General features: G+C 41.8%; 1 protein-coding gene across 5 annotated transcripts in view; it reads left to right on the top strand.

Annotated features, from left to right (window-relative positions):
• Positions 1-3,475: 3,475 nt before the first annotated feature.
• The window catches only part of SYNJ1 (synaptojanin 1), a 100,848-nt gene continuing 84,210 nt past the window's right edge, over positions 3,476-20,113 (top strand). For 3 of the 5 annotated variants that reach the window (XM_047795562.1, XM_047795545.1, XM_047795536.1), the window contains exons 1-2: positions 3,476-3,570; positions 4,602-4,747. In XM_047795562.1, coding sequence (XP_047651518.1) covers positions 3,476-3,570; positions 4,602-4,747 — 241 coding nt within the window. The other 2 variants (XM_047795571.1, XM_047795553.1) reach the window with 1 other exon arrangement.

Raw genomic sequence — 20,113 nt, 5'->3', positions numbered from 1 at the left:
TCCTTTTGATTTCTGCAAGCACTCTGATGTGTCATTAAAACAAGCCCCTTCACTTGAGCTCTCTTGACTTGGTCTCTTGTTTCAAATGAAAACTCTTCTTGTCACACACAAGTTCCCTGTTGGCTCCAGTTGGAATTTTCTTAACTCTGGTGTGTGTGAGCGATTTTTCAGTCTGAAGTTTTTGTTTGATTTTAGTCTCCAAATGACTCTGCTCTCAAGTGTACTGTATTTTCTGCTTATAGGGTTATTTTTCCAATTTAAATTTATTCAAAGCAAACAGCTAATGCTACCTGTAACCTTTGTATTGCCTCTCAAGAGCACCGTTTCTTTAACAAGGAGTCATCCCTTTTTCTGTAATGGATCTCTGCAGTTCCTGGCAGGAAAGTTGGCTCCCTCCAGTCTGTGTAACCTGAAAAGAAGCTGTTAAAGGTAGCTGAAGCGGGCTGTTAACGTTCCCCAAATTTGCTAAGTGCTTTCTAGCATTTTTGATAAGGAAGCCCAGGCTTTCAGGAAAAGGAGACCCTACACTAATTCACATGGCGAATCTGTCAAAATTCCTAGCCTAATGACAATTTTTTATATCATTGATAACCAATCATTTCTAAACTGATAAGTTCTATCATTTACTGGGTTCATACTATTAGAGGGGGCCATATATATAGTCACTATGAGAGTATTTCTGACATGGTGATTACATGTTTCAGCCTGAAACGAAATTGTCTATGGAAGAAATAATTTGGTCAAAAACCAACATTTAAAAAACACCGTGTTTGCCTTCAATCCTTCAAAGCTTTTGGAGCGGATAACTGACGCACCTATCGGGCTGTTTTGACTAATCTCTGTTTCTTTTCCTCTTCTGATGGAGAGGTACATAAGCCCTGCATTAGTTGTCTGTGGCTGCTGTAACAAATTCCTGCAAGTTGAGTAATTTAAAACAACAGAAACTCATTCCCTCCCAGTTCTGGAGTCCAGGGGTTTGAAATAAAGGTACGGGGGTGCCCTCTTCCAGCTTCTGGTGGCTGCTGACATCATCCCTTGGCTAGTGGTCACATTGCTGCAGTCTCTGCCTCTGTCTTCACACTGTGTGTGTGTGTGTGTGTGTGTGTGTGTGTGTGTGTGATGTCCCTCTGCTGTCTCCTTATAAGGACGTTTGTGATTACACTTAGGGCCTACCCAGATAATCCAGAATAATTTAAATCCTTCATCACATCTACAAAGACTGGTTTTTCCCATAAATTAATATTCACACATTCCAGGGCTTAGGATGTGGATGAATGTCTTTTGGAGATGGTATTTTTCTTCCTACCATAGGCCTCATTGCTCAATTTCAAGAGTCAAGATAATGTCAGCCCATCTTTCTAAGCCCTTAGGACCTAACTAAGAAGTTGTGTGTGCCACTGAACCGTATTTTAAGTCAGCCCACCCCAAAGACACTCTTTAAATTTGGTGAAAACTTGTCCAGCTCTTTTCAAGTGCTGTAATGAACAAAGTATAAATAAGAAAGAGGAATAAGAACAAGAAGAAATAACAGTTTTTAGAAGTCACTCATAAAATGGCCCTTAAACCGTGGGAAGGTGTTTATTTCATGACTAAAATGATCCATTTTGAAAAGACTTGGAAAATCCGTGACCTTCTATTGACAGCTCTAGGAATAAGAGTCTGACTTACTCTCCAGCTTAATTGGAAGGAAGGAGCAGCAATTCAGACCTAGAACCAAGAAACGCTGACCTAAATTTCCTTAGTTTAAAATCAAAAGACACCAGGAATAGGCAGAACATTTGCTCCTAAAAGGGCATAGCAACACTATTTTGCACCTTGAGAAAGGAGGGGTTCCTGCTGTAGGCATACACAGCCACAGGTGCACTGGAAGATGCGGTGTGGGCAAGTTGGGTTTGCAGTCCCAACTCCACTTGAAACTGAATAATTTTTAACAAGTTAACTTTTCTGGGTCTCAGTTGTCATAAAAAGCAACTTCCAGGCAATGTACTCAATAACACCAACTATGTCCTGAAGCTATAACCTTCCCTATGTTTTTGTTGTTGTTGTTTTGGTGCTTACCTGTCTGGCATTCCTTGTGGAAGTATTATACCTGAAAAGGCAATAAGAAAAATTCCATTCTCGCCCACTCCCATTTTGTTTTCTCTGTCCAATGTCATCTTCAATTGGAATGGATTCTTCTGAAGGGGGCACGTGGGGGGTGGGGTGGGGGGCAGAAGTAACCATAGACCAGTAGAGTAACTTCGTTAATTCCGAGGCTGCTGTCAGTAACCACCAGTTGAGCAAAACAGTTTTTCTAAGGAGTAGTACTGAATAAGAGAAATCCTCTCCACTTCTCAGAACTAAAGCTAAGTGTCTGCCATCACCTTCTAGAAAAGTCGTGGCTTCATTTTTAATGAATGACAGCTACTTTAGTATCCCGAAACCAGAGTGGGTTCTAGCTTCTCTAAAGTGAAATGTTAAGCCATGTGACAGGGCCCAGAGGGGGAAATGATCTTGTGCAATATACTAAATTTAAATTCTGCTTTTGCTGTTGGTAAAAGCAAGAAGGGGAAGACATAAAGAAAAAGCAAAGGCAAGTGGAAACAGCTTCCCAGGGGGCTGAGTTCTTCGGGTTTTTCAATTCCTTTTCGCCCTGTTGGTTTTGATCATTTTTAGATTTATTAAGTGGAAACGGAATAAGAAGTCCGTAGAACAAAACGATATAAGCCACGAAGCATGATTTGTTGAAAAATGAAGATAGGAGGAAAGGGGAAGATTCCTTTAGTTATGAAATTACACTGTTAGCAAAATATTCACTATTCAGTGACAACCATAGCTGCCTTGGCCTCAGTCCAGCCGGCCATGTTTGAGTATTGAGATCCTAGTTAGTGATTTCCTATTCTCTCCACTGTACATACAGTTGAGGACTCTTTTTTATAGTACTCTTGAGAGCTCCAGAACACAGCAAATGAAAAGGCAACGAGCAAGGTTGTTCCAGAACAGAATTAGTTTTTCTTCCTGCTTCCTACCGAGACGCTCAGAATAAGAACCCGGCGCTGTTCGCGGGGAGACACCATGGACAGCTCTTCAGGCTTTGCCCTCTTAGCCTGCTGTGCTGACTGTCCCGAGGCCTCCCCCGAGGCTACGCCGGGGGGTGGTCGGGACACCCATCTTGGGCATGTATCAATATCCAGCTCCCAAAGCTTTTCCCCACAGTCCCTCCTTGGAGCCTACAGGGAGGGTTGGTAAGCTCTGAAAAGCCCACGCAAGGGGGTCAAGAAGGACGCATCTTCCCTCTCCCCCTCGCATCATCAGCGGTGGGACCTGCAGCCGCAGCCTGGGGTACACGCCGCCCGCGGCGAAGGTTGGTGCCCTTGGAGGCGGTGGCCACCCACCAGTACCTGGCCCGCCGGGCGGCCCCCGAGTGGGCGTGGCCCCCGGACGCCCCCGCCCCTTTCCTGCGAGGGGCGGGCCTTCCGCCCCGGGCCCCGGCGCAATGCGGAAGAGATGGGCCTGCTGGAGCGGAAGTGACGCTTCCGGCGGCTGTGGCTGCGGCTGCGGAAGACGGAGGAGGAGGAGCCGGAGGAAGAGGTGAGCCGGCTGGCGGAGGGCGGGGAGCGGCTGCGGCCGGACCCACCGGCTGCGGGGCTCGCGGGCCCGCGCTTCCTGGAGCAATCTCCGCCTCCGCAGCCTGGGCGGGAGCGGTGAGAGGCGACCGCCGGCTGCCGGGTATGGGAGGGCTGGCAGGCTGGTTGGGAGCCCACTGATTGTGAGGGCGCCGCGTCGGGCGGGGGGCTGAGGTGACAGCGGCTGTCAGCCTGCCCGCAGGAAAGGCACCGATTAGTATGGGCGCCGGGTCATCTTTTCTGGCGTATAATGGAGGGAACGGACTGCTCGTCGTTTCCGTCCCCCTGGGAAGGAGCCGCTTTCCTGACGGTCGATTGCCCGGGACCCCCGAGGAGCCCCGGTCGGGTCTGTGTCCCGAGTCGTGACTCTTCCCGGGTGGCCATTCATATTTACCGGTTGCCGCCTGCGGACCGGTCAGCCCGCGGTGCCCTGGGGCTGGGCGGGAGGCGGCGGTAACCTGTGTCGCTTTCCTTGCCCTTCACCGCCGCCCCCGGGAGAGCTTGTTCAGTCGGGTAATCCTTTCCCATTTCTCGCCCCCTAAGGAGCTTTGAATCCGCCTTGTTAACCTTCCCACCTACGTCTCGTTTTCCCCCATTTCGGCCTGAAGTTTCCGAACCGTTTCCCTTTTAACGTAGTGACAAATCCTGAAGCAGGAAGCTGATAAACAATTCCGAGCGAAATACGCTCAATTTTTTTTCCTTTTGGTAAACATAAAGTAAAGGGGAAACTCATCTTAACCAAGCCGTTCATGGACTTGGAGCGGTAAAACCCCGACTTGCCTTGCTCTGAGAATTGGTGCCTTTTCGTCTTGCTTTTCTGTAAAATTAAGTGACGACTTATCTTTTGGAATAAACCATTCTCTCCCCGAGCTCCCTTTTTTTTCCACCCCACCCCCCATCAAAACCTGGCAGGGAGGGACTTCTGGATGCCTTGCAGTCCTTGCTGCAGAAGGAAACATTAGCTTCATTTGCTTTGCTTTTGCTTGGTTTTCACAGGGCTGCCTCTGAAGAAAGGAGAATGGCGTTCAGCAAAGGATTTCGGATCTATCACAAATTGGATCCCCCACCTTTCAGCCTCATAGTGGAAACTAGGCATAAGGAAGAATGTCTCATGTTCGAGTCTGGGGCTGTAGCCGTGCTCTGTAAGTCATCTCGTACAGCCCAGCTGATGATGGTCTGTTTTGATTTGAAATAATTCAGATTCAACCCATTTTTTTAAGGAAGACTCTGATAACCTTCTCATTGTTTTTCAACTAGCAGGTCATGCTTTTATTTCCTTTTAACCAGATCTTATTTTCTTTTCTTCCCCTGCTGCAGGTTTTTTTTGGAGGTGGGGGGAGATGCAGGTTTTGGTACACATTTTTGCTTTCTTGGGTTCCTCTGCTACTCCTAAAAGTAAATCTTTCTAAAAAAGAAATAAAATATGGTTGCAATTTGTAGCACAACACATCAACCCATAAAATGGCTTGCTTGACATTTTTGCTGTGATGAATTTCTTTTTTTTTTTTTTGCTTTTTATGGACGCACCTGCGGCATATGGAGGTTCCCAAGCTAGGGGTCTAATCAGAGCTACAGCTGCCAGCCTACGCCACAGCAACGCAGGATCCGAACCACATCTGCTATCTACACCACAGCTCATGGCAACACCAGATCCTTAACCCACTGACCGAACAACCTCATGGTTCCTAGTCGGATTCGATTCCTCTACGCCACGACAGGAACTCCTGTGATGAATTTCTTTTCTTTTCTTTTCTTTTTTTGTCTTTGTTGTTGTTGTTGTTGTTGCTATTTCTTGGGCCGCACCCACGGCATATGGAGGTTCCCAGGCTAGGGGTCGAATCGGAGCTGCAGCCACCGGCCTACGCCAGAGCCACAGCAAGGCGGGATCCGAGCCGCATCTGCAACCTACACCACAGCTCACGGCAACGCCAGATCGTTAACCCACTGAGCAAGGGCAGGGACTGAACCCGCAACCTCATGGTTCCTAGTCGGATTCGTTCACTGCGCCACGACGGGAACTCCTGAATTTCTTATAGGTCAGTTATAGTAATGGACTATAAGAGTATTTAATATTATTGGAGTATCTTATGGTGAGGCTCTTATATTTTCATTAAGAGAATTGTAAACAAGCTTTAACATTTCATGTAAGGTAGGTGATTGATTTCATATTGTTTAGAAAATTATTGTCATAGTTTATTTTAAAGAAAAGGACTACTTGCACCACAAGAAAAATAGTATACGAGTAATGTTAAGGTTGTTTTGTAGGAAAATGGATGAAATTGAAAAGAAAGAGATTAATTTGAATATTACATTTGTTTTTGTCCTTTCTTGTTAATAAATATTACATTTCTTAATATAAGATTTTGGCAGATAACTTCAGCTTGGAGTTATTTCTAATGTAATTATGTTGTTAGAGGCTTTCTAGTGATAACTACTCGTGCTGTATTCGTTTTCTCTGTGTACTGTCAGTTTAGGTATCGGTCATATTTTTATAAATTAAAAATACCATTTGGGCGTTTCCTGTCATGGGGCAGCAGAAAAGAATCCAACTAGGAGCCATGAGGGTATGGATTCAATCCCTGGCTTCGATCAGCGGGATAAGGATCCGGTGTGGCTGTGAGCTATGGTGTAGGTCACAGACAAGGCTCAGATCTGAAGTTGCTGTGACTGTGGCATAGGCCGGTGGCTATAGCTCCGATTGGACCCCCTAGCCTGAGAATCTCCATATGCCATGGGTGCAGCCCTAAAAAGCAAAAAAAAAAAAACCATTTGAAAGGCGTATTTACAAATATAAACCCCTAAATAATTTAAATTATTAAACTTTCTCCAGATTCAGTAGTGAAGAGCAGAAGACCCTGATCTTTGGGCACAGAATATTAACACACAGAATTTTAATATCAATTAAACTTGATCTTAATACTCTAAAATGGCACAGTTTTATTTTGATTGGGAAAAGGTTAGTGACATATGAAAGTCTTAAGCAAAGAATGATGTATAAGAAATGTGTTTTTTGATACATATAGTAACATGGTACAAGTGAGCAGGAAGAGGCTATATGTTTTCTAAGAAACAAGTATTAGTAATATGGGTTATATGCAGTCAGTATGGACTTAATACATCTAAATTGTTGTTTATGCTTCAGTCAATCAGAATATAACTTGCTACAATATTACCTGCATAGGGTATTTCTTTTCTTTTTCTTTTTTTTTCCTTTTTTTTTTTTTGTCTTTTTGCCATTTCTTGAGCCGCTCCCGAGGCATAGGGAGGTTCCCAGGCTAGGGGTCCAATTGGAGCTGTAGCCACCGGCCTATGACAGAGCCACAGCAATGCGGGATCCAAGCCGCGTCTGCGACCTACACCACAGCTCACCGCAATGCTGGATCCTTAACCCACTGGGCAAGGCCAGGGATCGAACCCGCAACCTCATGGTTCCTAGTCGGATTCGTTAACCACTGAGCCACGATGGGAACTCCGGGTATTTCTTCATAGTACAAATATTCTTATACTGAAGAATTCTTAATCAAAACTATCTGCAGGGAAAAGGTTTGTTTTCATATGTGAAACATTTTTCAGCTGCTTGTGTGTTTTCTGTGACATCTGATTTCCTAATTTGTCTAAATTTTAAATGTTTTTTGTTAGTTGTGGTTACTGGTAAGGATGGGAAACCAAATTTTCAGCTACAAAGTATGTAATTACTTGTGGATATTAGGATTATTGCTATACTTTACTCCAAAGTCAGGAAGCTTAAGTATTATCCTACTTCCAAACCTCCATCAGTCCTCTTTTATGTCAAATAATGGTTAAAAAAAAAAAACCCAAAACCCTCTGTTTTGGCATTAACATTCAATTTAAGAAAAATAATATTAAAAACATTTTCTTAACTATTTATTAACTATTTTCATTAGATTTAGACTGTCCAAGTCTTTTCAGGAGAAAAAAATCTTTGCATGTTGCTGGCATAAATGGATATATAATCTCTCGGGTATGTCATTAGCTTTTCTCCTATAAACTTTACTATTTACAATATTAATATTTTTAAGAGCTAACAGACGCTTTTTGTAAATCGTTTGACTTGTGAAATTAATTTGACACACGGTCTGAAGTGACACCAAGGTGGGTCTTGTGCCGTAGAATGTTGATTTTTAAAACCTTCACATGTTTTCAGTGCCTGTTGAATTGAGGGAACTGTGCTTGGAGAATACGGAGGTCTTCTGTTTGTCTTTAGCCACCGTGCCCCTCTAGTTCTAATGCATCTTGCGTATTAATCCACCAGAAGAATCTTCTAAAATCATGTTTAATATTAAAGCAAAATATAACCCCATTTTTCAGTAAATTTAAGTTCAGACTCTTCAAATTTGCTAATTCAGGCCTTTCATAATTTGGCCCCACCCTGTTGGCTCAGTGTTCATCTCCTTTAAGGGAGGGAGACTCTGGCCTTTCCTCTGCACTTTCCCAAAGTATGGGGGTTTTTCCAGTCCTGGTTGTGCAGTCCCTCTTCCTCTGAGACTTCTAGAATGCTCTTCTCCACCTTCCAAGCTGAAGCCTGTCAGTTCCTGCTCTCGACTTCTTCCTTCTCGAAACTCTGCCCCACCCACCCACCCCAGCTCCCTCTCCTCTCTGCCTTCCCTTCATTTTTTTGTAGGACTTAGTCCATATCACAAGATAAATGCTTTTTAGATGCCAGTTTTATCCTTCTCTACGTGCTCGTATGCAGATATTTTTCCTGAATGTAGATGATGAAAGTGACCCTAGCAGGACTCAGTCATCATGTACCAAACTGTCTGACTTCTACAGGCTCCAGCTGCCCAGCTTTAAATTAAACAAGACATAGGCAATACATGTCACTGAGGACTGGCAACCACTTAATCTTCTTGACTTAGACGGGAAGTGCCATGAGATACCCAACATGAAGTGTCATCTTTCATATTATTAGCACATTTTAAAAATAGGAGGCAAGTGGAAATGATCTCAGATGGTGGATCCCCTTAGGGCCCAAATAGCCACTAATCAGTCCAACCTTAGAATTTTTTTTTTTTTTTGGCCACACCCATGACATACAGAAGTTCCCGGGCTAGGGCTCAAACCTTCACCATGGATCCTTAAGGGCTAGGCCACCAGGGAACTTCCAGCCTTAGAATTCTGTCTTTCTGTTGATAAAGATGTAAATCAGTCATGATGCTATGACTTAATCAATGAGCCAGTGGTTGTCAGGCCTGGATGCACATTATAATTACTTGGGGAGGTTTTTACAAATCCTGGTGCTAGGGCACCAGCCCCTGCTCCTCCCACCCCCAGAGATTCTGGAATAATTAGATTGGGATGACCATTTCTGAGCATGGTTTATGTAGGCCTTTCTATGATAGACTATGGCATAACTTTTTCGGCTTGTAACTTTTATGCAAAGTAACCATGTTTCCAGAATTTTAATGCTGTTCTTGTTTATAATAGCACATTATTGCTATTGTGGGGGTCAATAATGAGCTTTCTTTCTCTTTTTTGGCCATGCCTGTGGCATGGGAAGTTACTGGGCCAGAGATGGAAACCACACCACAGTAGCGACCTTAGCCACAGCAGTGACAATACCTGATCCTTAACCCCGCTGAGCTACCAGGAACTCCAATAATGTGTTTTCTTGAAACCCACAACCTTGACCCAAGTGCCGATGCTCCTCTAGCACTGTTGGTCTAGTGCTTTCACAGAAGGTTGCCCTGTGTTCAGGTTTCTCTGTCTGGATGCCGCCCTCCTTGAGGGAGAGTCCTGGTCTGAGTAATCTTTGTAATCTTAGGACTTAGTTCATTGTGTTACTCATATTGCAGAATAAATGATTATTAAAGAGGTGGCATCGGGGGAAAGACCAAGCCAAACTAGATTACAAACTTTCTATTGGAAGGAACTATTAACCACATCCTTAAGGTTGGTCTGAAATGCCAATTCAAATGTGTGTGATGAATGTTATTTATAACTTCTACCCGTACTGTTAACAGTGTGTTTTAAAATTACTTTTCTTTAAATGGAAAATAATTTTATTATTGATTTCTTTTGTTGCCTTTATTAAAAAAAAAAAAAAACAAAAACCCGAAGCATGTCCTTGGATGACACGTTTTTTAGGACCATGCCCATTTTTAGTGCTGCTCACTTTCGAAAATGACTAGTCCAGAAAACTGTTCAGTTGAACTGAAAATTGGGTGTCTATGGAGCAGTGAGTCACTGTGGCAGGTGGACTCTGATTAGCATGCTGTGTCTGAACTGGCGAAAGCAGAGAGTGTGATGGTCGGCAAGTTATGACGCTACGTATGTTTTCTTGGAAACTATCAAGAGGTAAATTTAGGTTGAGTTCAGTTTTCCTTTTTTTTTTTTAAACACTCACACACATGAAAAGGCCATCACAGAGGAAGGCCAAGTAGCCTGTCAGACAGATACACACATTAAATTCACAAGCTCTGTCATTATTTTTCAGCCCATCTTATGCGCCAGCAAAGGTAAATAATTTCCTTCATATAATTGCGTCTTCACTAGAAGATGAAATAAAGAGAAGGTCAACACGTGGGAAATGGAGGATGATTCCAAAAACAAAAGTTACATATCTTCTGTTTAAAAAATGAGGATCTCCTGGAGTTCCCGTCATGGCGCAGTGGTTAACGAATCTGACTAGGAACCATGAAGTTGCAGGTTCGATCCCTGGCCTTGCTCAGTGGGTTAAGGATCCGGCATTGCCGTGAGCTGTGGTATAGGTTGCAGATGCAGCTCCCATGTTGTTGTGGCTCTGGCGTAGACAGGCAGCTGCAGCTCTGATTCGACCCCTATCTGGGAACCTCCGTATGCCACGGGAGCGGCCCTAGAAAAGGCAAAAAGAAAAAAAAAAGATGGGAATCTCCTATAAATGTAATAAAATTCATTAAGTAATTTTAAAAAATAAAATAAAAGATGGGGATCTTTTAAACAGCATTGATGTAAATCCCTAACTCTTAAAATTAGAGCTTTTATTCTTTTGGGTATTGCATACTGGCATGGTAGTTAAGGATTAATTCCTCCTATCTTTCTAGGGGTAAGATTATTTTCAGGCTTTAACTCTAGACCTGGTTTTACCCCAGTTTGTCTGTCTCCGTTTTTGTCTACCTAACATGAGCCATAAAACCATAGAACAATATTCTGGAGCTCGTTGTCCCAGAATGTGAAGGAAACATGAGCAATAAAACTGTTGAACAATATTATGGAGCTCCTTGTCCCAGAACGTGAAGTGTCTTGCCTTTTCCATGAAACTACACACTGTCAAGGCGTCATCATTGCCATTTCCTGGACGTTACTCTGTTCGTCCCAACATTAACCCAGAGGTCCCTAGACTTTATTGTTTTGCAGCGTCCTTGGTGTCACATTAAATTTTTAACAGCCCCCCTCAGCCACAGTTCTGTTCATTAAATAGTTAGGTCCAAACTGTAAATATTTATGTCCTTAGAACTTTAGCAGCTGTTTGGAAAAAAATGATAATGCAGACAAGTGGAAAATAATTCATGTCCTTCATAACTAACCAGAATTATTGACTTACGGTCTGGGGATGCCTGTCGAGCACTGAAGAGCATTTCAACGCTTGACATCCGATTGGACAGCTCCACCGTCATTTCCTGTCCCACGCTGATTTTGGAGCGGTACTTGCTTTTTATCACAGCAACCACTGCAAACCCAGCTTCCCAAAGATACAGTGTCATAAAGGAATGTATTGCAATCAAATGTGAAAACTCCCAACTGCCACAACCTGAGAGTTTTTGGGCAGTGTGCAGCACGTGTTGACTATCTCTGTGTTTCCATCCATTTAAAATATCCCTCGTCTCTCCTGGGAGTTTGCTGCAGTGTCCTGGAGCATCTTAGCCTACAGTTTAGACTGTGGCATTAGACATGCTTTATTTTATTTCATTCTGGGGGTTGTGCTTTTTATCCCCATTTCACAGATGTGGAAACTGAGGCTCGGAGAGATTAAATAACTGCTCCAAAGACATAGTCTTACCATTTGTTTTTTTTTCACTGTGCTTATTGCTAGTGCTATTGGTAGGGTGATGGTTATTTGGGGGGGGGGGGGCCTGGGAAATGAAGAGCAAAAAGAAAGGATGCCAGTGGAAGACTTTAAAGTTGAGTGAAATGGGTGGCATTTTTAACGAGGGAAGTATTAACATTGCTGGGTTTTTGCCTATAAACTGTTAGTACATAAGAGAGAAACATGGTTTAATTTAGCATTAGGTCATTACAAACAAAGTTTCTTTGCTGGGCCAAGTTAAATGTCAAGTTCTAGAATTTTTGGATGAGAAATGTAGTAGGTGGTGATGACAAGCAGTGTGCACAGGTTCTTTTTTTTAATTGCCAAATGTTGCCAGTCAGCATGATTACCCTTTAGAGAAGTTGCAGTATCTTATCTTCTTTTTAAGAAAAAACTTCAATTTGAGGGAAGAAGTGACTTTTTATAGTTGACTTTTTTCTGCACAGAACTGCTGAAATTTAGACTTGTTATATATCATTTTATGTAAGAGTTGCAAAAATTCATTTCCTTTTTGTAAATAATTTTTGGAATGTTCCTATTTAACAGAAAACAAAGTAAATAGCAGCTTAAATATCAACGCCTTAAAAAAAAAAAGTCAGAGTTCCCATTGTGGCTCAGTAGAAATGAAGAAACGAATCTGACTAGTACCCATGAGGATGCAGGTTCAATCCCTGGCCTTGGTCAGTGGGTTAAGGATCCAGCGTATGGCCAGTCGGAGCTACAGCTGCCAGCCACTGCCACACCAGATCCAAGCCGTGTCTTCAACCTACACCACAGCTGTGGTGAGCTGTAGTGTAGGTCACAGACACGGCTTGGATCTGGTGTTGCTATGGCTATGGCATAGGCTGGCAGCTGTAGCTCCAGTTTGACCCCTAGACTGGGAACCTTCATATGCTACAGGTGCAGCCCTCAAAAGAAAAGAAAAGAAAAAAACAAAACCAAAACAGCCTTTCTTCTCCATCCTGGGCAGTGGGATTAGCCTGTTAAGATAGGCCCAATAGTAGTTCCTAAGTGCTTTCATTTCTTTGCCACGTAAGTTTGCTGTGAGGAAGTGAAAAGTGAAGGCAGCCTCTTGCTTTCTGAGATGGACCACATTCTGCCCGTGGAATGTGTATCTCGCTCAGTAAACCTACTTCCACTTTAAAAAAAAAAATATATATATATATATATATATATATATATATATATATATATATATATATAGAAGGCAAAATTTCTCTCTCTCTGAAAAGTAAAACTTTGTTATGTGACTTTTTTTTTTTTTTTTTTGTCTTTTGAGGGCTGCACCCACAACATATGGAAGTTCTCAGGCTAGGGGTCGAATTGGAGCCACAGCTGCCGGCCTACATCACAGCCACAGCAATGCTGGATCTTTAACCTGCTGAGCAAGGCCAGGGATCGAACCTGCGTCCTCGTGGATCCTGGTCAGGTTCGTTACCACTGAGCCACAACAGGAACTCCTGTGTGACTTCTTATGACATGATTTCAGGTCTATCAGATATTCTAAATTGCCCTTAAAATGTAACTAGCCCAGGACTGTAACAGGATATTTGCTTTTGAGCATAAGGGTGTAACAGGATCTGGATTTGCACTCCCACCTTAAATAACAAAAACAACAAAACAAACAAAATATGTGAAACAATTTTCAGCCATTAAACAATAGGCGCTAGAGGACACTGATCCCTGAGAGAAGGGAAACAAATGAGGTGAGCCTTGCTGTCGCTGCTGCCTCCTTACTGCCTTGAGAGCTTCAGTCTCCAGCAGCAGCAGCAGGATGAACCCAGACGGAGCCTGGCGGTCTCCCTGAGTTGAGGAGACAGAGCAGGGACTTTGGGGAAACGGAGGCATCTGGAATTCTCGGAACCGAGTACCAGAAAGGGGTTAACTGCCCAGAGCTCCCGAGATGAGTAGTGGGTTCCCCTGAAGACGTCCTCAGAGTCCTGATGGGTGCCACTGTCTGAGGAAGCTCCTGAAGCAGAAAGAGAACCACCAAAAAGGAGCAGGCAGAAAAATTCCTGGAGCTCACCCAAAGCTGGGAGTAGTTCATGCTCCCAACAGCTGGAGTGGAGAAATCTGGAACTCGGATGTTGGGTTGAACAGAGAAGGGTTTCTTACTTCAGTAGCCAGGCCAAGTAGCCTTAGGCCAAAGGCCAAGATATATATATATATATATCTGTATCTGCAGCATTCAACCTTGTAAATTTCACAATGTCTGGCATTCAGTTAAAAATTACCATGCATCAAAAAAGCAAAAAACAAAAACACAAAAAAAACAAAAAACAAAACAAAACAAAAAAAATTACCATGCATAGAGTTCCTGTCGTGGCTCAGTGGTTAACGAATCCAACTAGGAACCATGAGTTTGTGGGTTCGATCCCTGGCCTTGCTAAGTCGGCTGGTGGCTACAGCTCCAATTGGACCCCTAGCCTGGGAACCTCCATATGCCTCAGGAGCGGCTCAAGAAATGGCAAAAAAAAAAAAAAAAAAAAAAAAATTACCATGCATGCAGAGAAACAGGAAAATAGACCCTGTAATGAGGAGAAAAGTCAATCTGTAGAAACAGATGCTAAAATTAATAAGAACATTAACACAGCTATTACAAATATACTCCATATGTTCAGGAACACAGGAAAGAATTAGCATGTTAAGAAGCAACATGAAAAATGTAAAAGACCCAAATCAAACTAGAAGTGAAAAGAACAAATAATCTGAAATGAAAAAAATGCATATATATATATATATATATATACACTGATGGAGATTAATAGATTAGACACTGCAGAATAAATGATTGGTGAATTTGAAGACAAAATAATAGAAACAACCCAAAAAGAAACACAGAAAAAAGGGCTAAAATAGTAAACAGAACATTAAAGGACCATGAGACAATTTCACGTGGCCTGGTATATACGTGTATTTGGAATTCTAGAAGGAAGGGAGTGGAGCAGGAAAATATTTGAAGAAATAATGGCTGACAATTTTCCAAAGTTTTTGAAAACTATACATTTCCAGAGCCAAGAAGCTAAATGATTCCTAAGCAGAAGAAACACGAAGAGAAAGAACTACACCCAAACACATGATCAAATTGCTTAAAACCCATGACAGAAAAATCCTAAAAACAGCCCAAGGAGGGGAAAAAAAAATAATATGTCTAGAAGAATGAAGATACAAGTTATGACAGACTTTTCTTTGGAAACAGTCTGAGCCAGAGGACTAAGAGCATATCTTTAATGTGCTGAAATGGGGAGTTCCTGATGTGGCACATCGGGTTAAGGATCCAGTGTTACTGCAGGTGTGGCAGAGGTCACAGCTGAGGTTCAGATAGACTTGAGCCCTGGCCCAGGAACTTCCATATGCCTTGGCTGCAGCCAAAAAAAAAAAAAAAAACTGAAATGGAAAAAAAACCCAAACAAACAAACCCAAACTGTCCACCTAGGAGTATGTAACTAATTACAAACAAAGATGACGTAAAGGCTTTTTCACATGTTCAAAAGCTGAAAAAAATGAGCCAGTTATAATGAGAGCAATTTAAACAGTATGTTTTTTTTGCCTCTAGTGCCTGTATTTTCAGAAGTTCTGAGGTTGTAAAGTCTGAGTCAGTGACATTTTGTTACTAGGTTATGTTTATTTTATTTATTTGTTTATTTGTCTTTTTGCCTTTTCTAGGGCTGCTCCCGCAGCATATGGAGGTTCCCAGGCTGGGGTTTAATCAGAGCTGCAGCCGCCAGACTACGCCAAAGCCACAGCAACTCGGGATCCGAGCTGTGTCTGTGACCTACACCACAGCTCACAGCAACGCCAGATCCTTAACCCACTGAGCAAGGCCAGGGATCGAACCCGCAACCTCATGGTTCCTAGTCGGATTCGTTAACCACTGAGCCACAACGGGAACTCCTAGGTTATGTTTAAACTGTAAGCTTGAAAGATGCACAAAGAGTGGCATCGATCAGTGCAGTTCAGGTTAGCCTTGTAAGTAGAATGCCGAAAGGCGGTATAACTTTACAAAGTGCGTATCATGTTTTTACCGTTGACAGTTTACATTTGCCTGAGTTTTTGTTGGTTTGTTTGTTTGTTGTTTTTTCATTTTATGGTCACATCTGAGGCACGTGGAAGCTCCTGGGCCAGGAATTGAATCCAAGCCACAGCTGCAACTTACACTTCAGGTACATAAAGTACGGCGAAGGTGGATCCTTTAACCCATTGTGCCCAGCCAGAGATCAAACCCGCACCTCCGTAGCAACCCAAGCTGCTGCAGTCAGATTCTTTTTTTTTTTTTTTTTGTCTTCTGTATTTTTAGGGCCAAACCCACGGCACATGGAGGTCCCCTGGCTAGAGGTCTAATTGGAACTGTTGCTTAACCCACTGAGCAAGACCAGGGATCGAACCTGCGTCCTAGTGGATGCTAGTCGGGTTCATTAACTGCTGAGCCATGACAGGAACGCCAAGAATTTATTTTAAAAACAAACTTACTCACACATGTAGAAAAGTACATAAATCATAAATGTACAACTCGATGATTTATTGTAGAGTGAACAGAGTTACCACTACCAGTTGAGAAGTAGAATGTTATTACTGGATCTCCAGAAGATTCTTTCATGTTCCTTTCCAGTTATTATCTCCACTGTGATCTGCCAAGTAATCACTGTCCTGACTTCTTGCATCATAGATTAGTTTTATCTGGTTTTCAGCTAAACATAAGTGGGATCATTCTATATGTATTCTGTTGTGTCCAGCTTCTTTTATTCAGTGTTAAATATGGGAGCTCATTCATATTGTAGCATCTGCAGTAGTTTATTCATGTTCATTGCTATGTAGTACTTGTTCCACTGTATGAATATTGTAGTATTCTGTTGACATTTTCTTTATTTCCAATTTTTCCTATTATAAAAGACACTAATAGGAACATCTTTATGCAAACCTTTTGGTACACATACCGCACACTCTGTTGGATATTTTTTAGGTATGGAATTTCTGGCCATAGGATGTATGGATGTACCTGGAATATTTTTGCCTCCATTCTTCATTTAGCCAACTTCCTGTTTATTCTTCAGGTTTCAACTTAAAGGTCACTTTCACAGGCAGGCAGGCAGGACTATTCTAACCACCACCTTCCTCAACAATGTTTTGTTTTCCTTTTTAGGGCTGCACTTGGGGCATATGAAAGTTCCCAGGCTAGGGGGTCAGATCAGAGCTGCAGCTGCTGGCCTGCACCATAGCCACAGCAACCCTGGATTGGATCTAAGTAGCGTCTGTAACCTACACCACAGCAACGCCAGATCCTCAACTCACTGAGCCACAACAGAAATTCCCTCAATAAGTCTAAATTAGGTCCTCTTGTTGCAGTCTGTTGGAACTCCATCATTGTACTAAGTTACTTAGATAATTTATAATTTTGTGGTTGTATGACTATATATTGCCTGTCTTCCCAGTAGAAGGTATTAGGACACTGATTTTTTTTTTTTTTTAATTCCTAGAACTTTGCCAGCATCCTGGTATATGGTAGACATTCAACAAGTACAAATGAGTGAAAAGTTATTTTTATTTTAAAACGTTACCAAGATTGGAATGTGTAGTCTATATAGAACACTTAAATTAGTATCTTTCTGCTAGAATTTTAATTATTTTCTTACTTTTTAAATTATAGTTGATTTACAATGTTGTCGATTTCTGCTGTACAGTAAAGTGACCCAGATATACATATACATATATTCTTTGTCTCACATTATCCTCCATCATGTGACATCACAAGTGTTTATAGTTCCCTGTGCTATACAGCAGGATCTCATTTCTTATCCACTCCAAATGCTATAGTTTGCATCTACTAACCTCAAACTCCCAGTCTTTCCCACTCTCTCCCCTTACCCCTTGGCAACCACATGTCTGTTCTCCATGTCCATGAGTTTGTTTCTTTTCTGTGGAAAGGTTCATTTGTACCATATATTAGATTCCAGATATACATGATATCATATGGTGTTTGTCTTTCTCTTTCTGACTTGCTTCACTTATATGAGAGTCTCTAGTTCCATCCATGTTGTTGCAAATGGCATTATTTTGTTCTTTTTCATGGCTGAGTAGTATTCTATCGTGTATATGTACCACATCTTCTTAATCCATTTGTCTATCAATGGACATTTAGATTGTTACCATCTCTTAGCAATTGTGAATAGCACTGCAATGAATCTTTTTCAATGAAAGTTTTGTCTGAATATAGCCCAGGAGTGGGATTGATGGATCATACAGTGGTTCTATATTTAGTTTGATGAAGTACCTCCATGTGTTTTCCATAGTAGTTGTACAAATTTACATTCCCACCAACAGTGTAGGAGAGTTCCCTTTTCTCCATACCCTCTCCAGCATTTGTTATTTGTAGACTTACTAATAATGGCCATTCTGACTGGTATGAAAAGATACCTCATTGTAGTTGTGATTTGCGCTTCTCTAATAATTAGTGATGTTGAGCATTTTTTCATGTGCCTGTTGGCCATCTGTGTGTCTTTGGAGAAATGTATATTCAGGTCTTCTGCCCATCTTTCAGTTGGGTTGTTTATTTTTTGCTATTGAGTTTTATGAGTTTGTTGATTTTGGAGATGAAGCCCTTGTTGATTATATCGTTTGGCACTATTTTCTCCCATTCCGTAGGTTGTCTTTTTGTTTTTTGTTTTTTTGTTTTTTAAATGGTTTCCTTTGCTGTGCAAAAGCTTGTACATTTGATTAGGTCCCATTGGTTTATTTTAGTTTCTATTTCTGTTGCTTTGGGAGATAGAATTTTAATTATTTGAAAATACAAAGAAAACCTTTTTCCTTTAAAACAATTTTCTCTTCATGTATGATGAAATAGAAGGAGTCTTCACCAACAGCTCGTTATATGATCTCATTTGAATCACCTAACCTCTAGTCTTTTTCTTCTGAAAATGAGCAGCTTGGACTGCATGATCGCTCGGATCCTCTGCCTAGAGACTCCACTTCTACGCCAGAGTGCTACCTGCATGCAAATAAGCTGACCACAAACTGCAGTGCATGCAACCACAGGCAAATTGTGGTTCTAGGCAGGCCGTGCTGATTGTAATCTTGTTTTCATGCCCTTTCCAGGCTTTCTTTCGCTTGGTCTTCTGTATCAGCTAATGAGAGACAGTCTCTTCCACCTGGAAGGTTTGAGCCACAGCCAAATGTTGACATTGCATGACAGGCCCTTCCCTGGGTAGCTTAATTGTTTTGTTTGAAATAGTGTAATTCATCAGAAGTTAGAGAAATCTGCATTTAAATTTAATCCTCAAAATACCATTCAAGTTAAAAAAAAAAAAAAAGACTTTTTAATTATCGGATGATCTCGGATGATTTTGTTTCTTTCCATTTGGGCAGCAGAGTTCGCAATGCAGGCGTGAGCACCCTGGTGACAGTTAAGCCTCTCTTTTAGAGTCACACTCATGGAAATCAAGAAAGAGTTATGCAGTTATACATAAATATTTCTTAACTACTTCTGTGAATTCTTAACTACTTCGTGAATTCCTATAGCCTGATCTTATGTTTCATTATTCGCCTTCTCATTTGAGGCGGAACAATGCTGAGTAATGCTGGCTGTCATCTGACATGGTGCTATAAAAGTGAGCCACTCCAGCAGAAAAAGCTGTTGAACAATGTGATAGAGAACAATCAGTATGTTAAATTTTGATAGAGAACAATTGTTATATTTGTGCTCTGAGCGTTTCCGGTAGTTTATAAATAGAGCACCTCCGTAGCTTCTATTTTCAGTACTTTCCTATGGCTTAAATGGGAATCATAGATGAGGCCTGCCTTTGGTCATGAATTTGTTCTGTTAAAAGAACTTTCAAAACATGCACAGTGTTAAAATTACGAATGAATGAAGTTACTGAGGTAAGTTGTAGTCTATCACTAGCTCATGGCTTTATGTGTTTTTAAACATTTCTTGGAATTCCCATTGTGGCGCAGCGGAAACGAATCTGACTAGGAACCATGGGGTTGTAGGTTCGATCCCTGGCCTCACTCAGTGGGTTAAGGATCTGGCACTGCCGTGAGCTGTGATGTAGGTTGCAGACACAGCTTGGATTCTGCATTGCTGTGGCTGTGGTATAGGCCAGCAGCTGTAGCTCTGATGGGACTCCTAGCCCGGGAACCTCCGTATGCCGCAGGCACGGCCCCAAAAGGTAAATAAATAAATAAATAAATATTTCTTAACTACGTCTGTGATGATAAGTAAAGACAAGCTGACGGTTTTCCAACTTTTAACTTTGACAGAGGAGGATTTTAAAGATAATTTATTTAGGATGAATATAAGGAAAACATTTGTAGCAGAGGAAGTACAGCAATATTTGCCCTTCCTGGGGTCTCCAGTCTCTAATGGCCAGGTCTTCTTCTTTCCCAGTTTACTATATATTTATTATTTGATGACTATATGGTAGCTTTGGGAAGAGCAGGTCATGGGCCATTCTCAAGGTTGTAGAATTTTATTGCTCCCTTTTAAGTT

This window comes from Phacochoerus africanus, chromosome 1, assembly GCF_016906955.1.
Source record: "Phacochoerus africanus isolate WHEZ1 chromosome 1, ROS_Pafr_v1, whole genome shotgun sequence".
Lineage (NCBI taxonomy): Eukaryota > Metazoa > Chordata > Mammalia > Artiodactyla > Suidae > Phacochoerus > Phacochoerus africanus.
The sequence above is the reverse complement of the archived record's forward strand: the minus strand, read 5'-3'. Positions and strand labels throughout refer to the sequence as shown.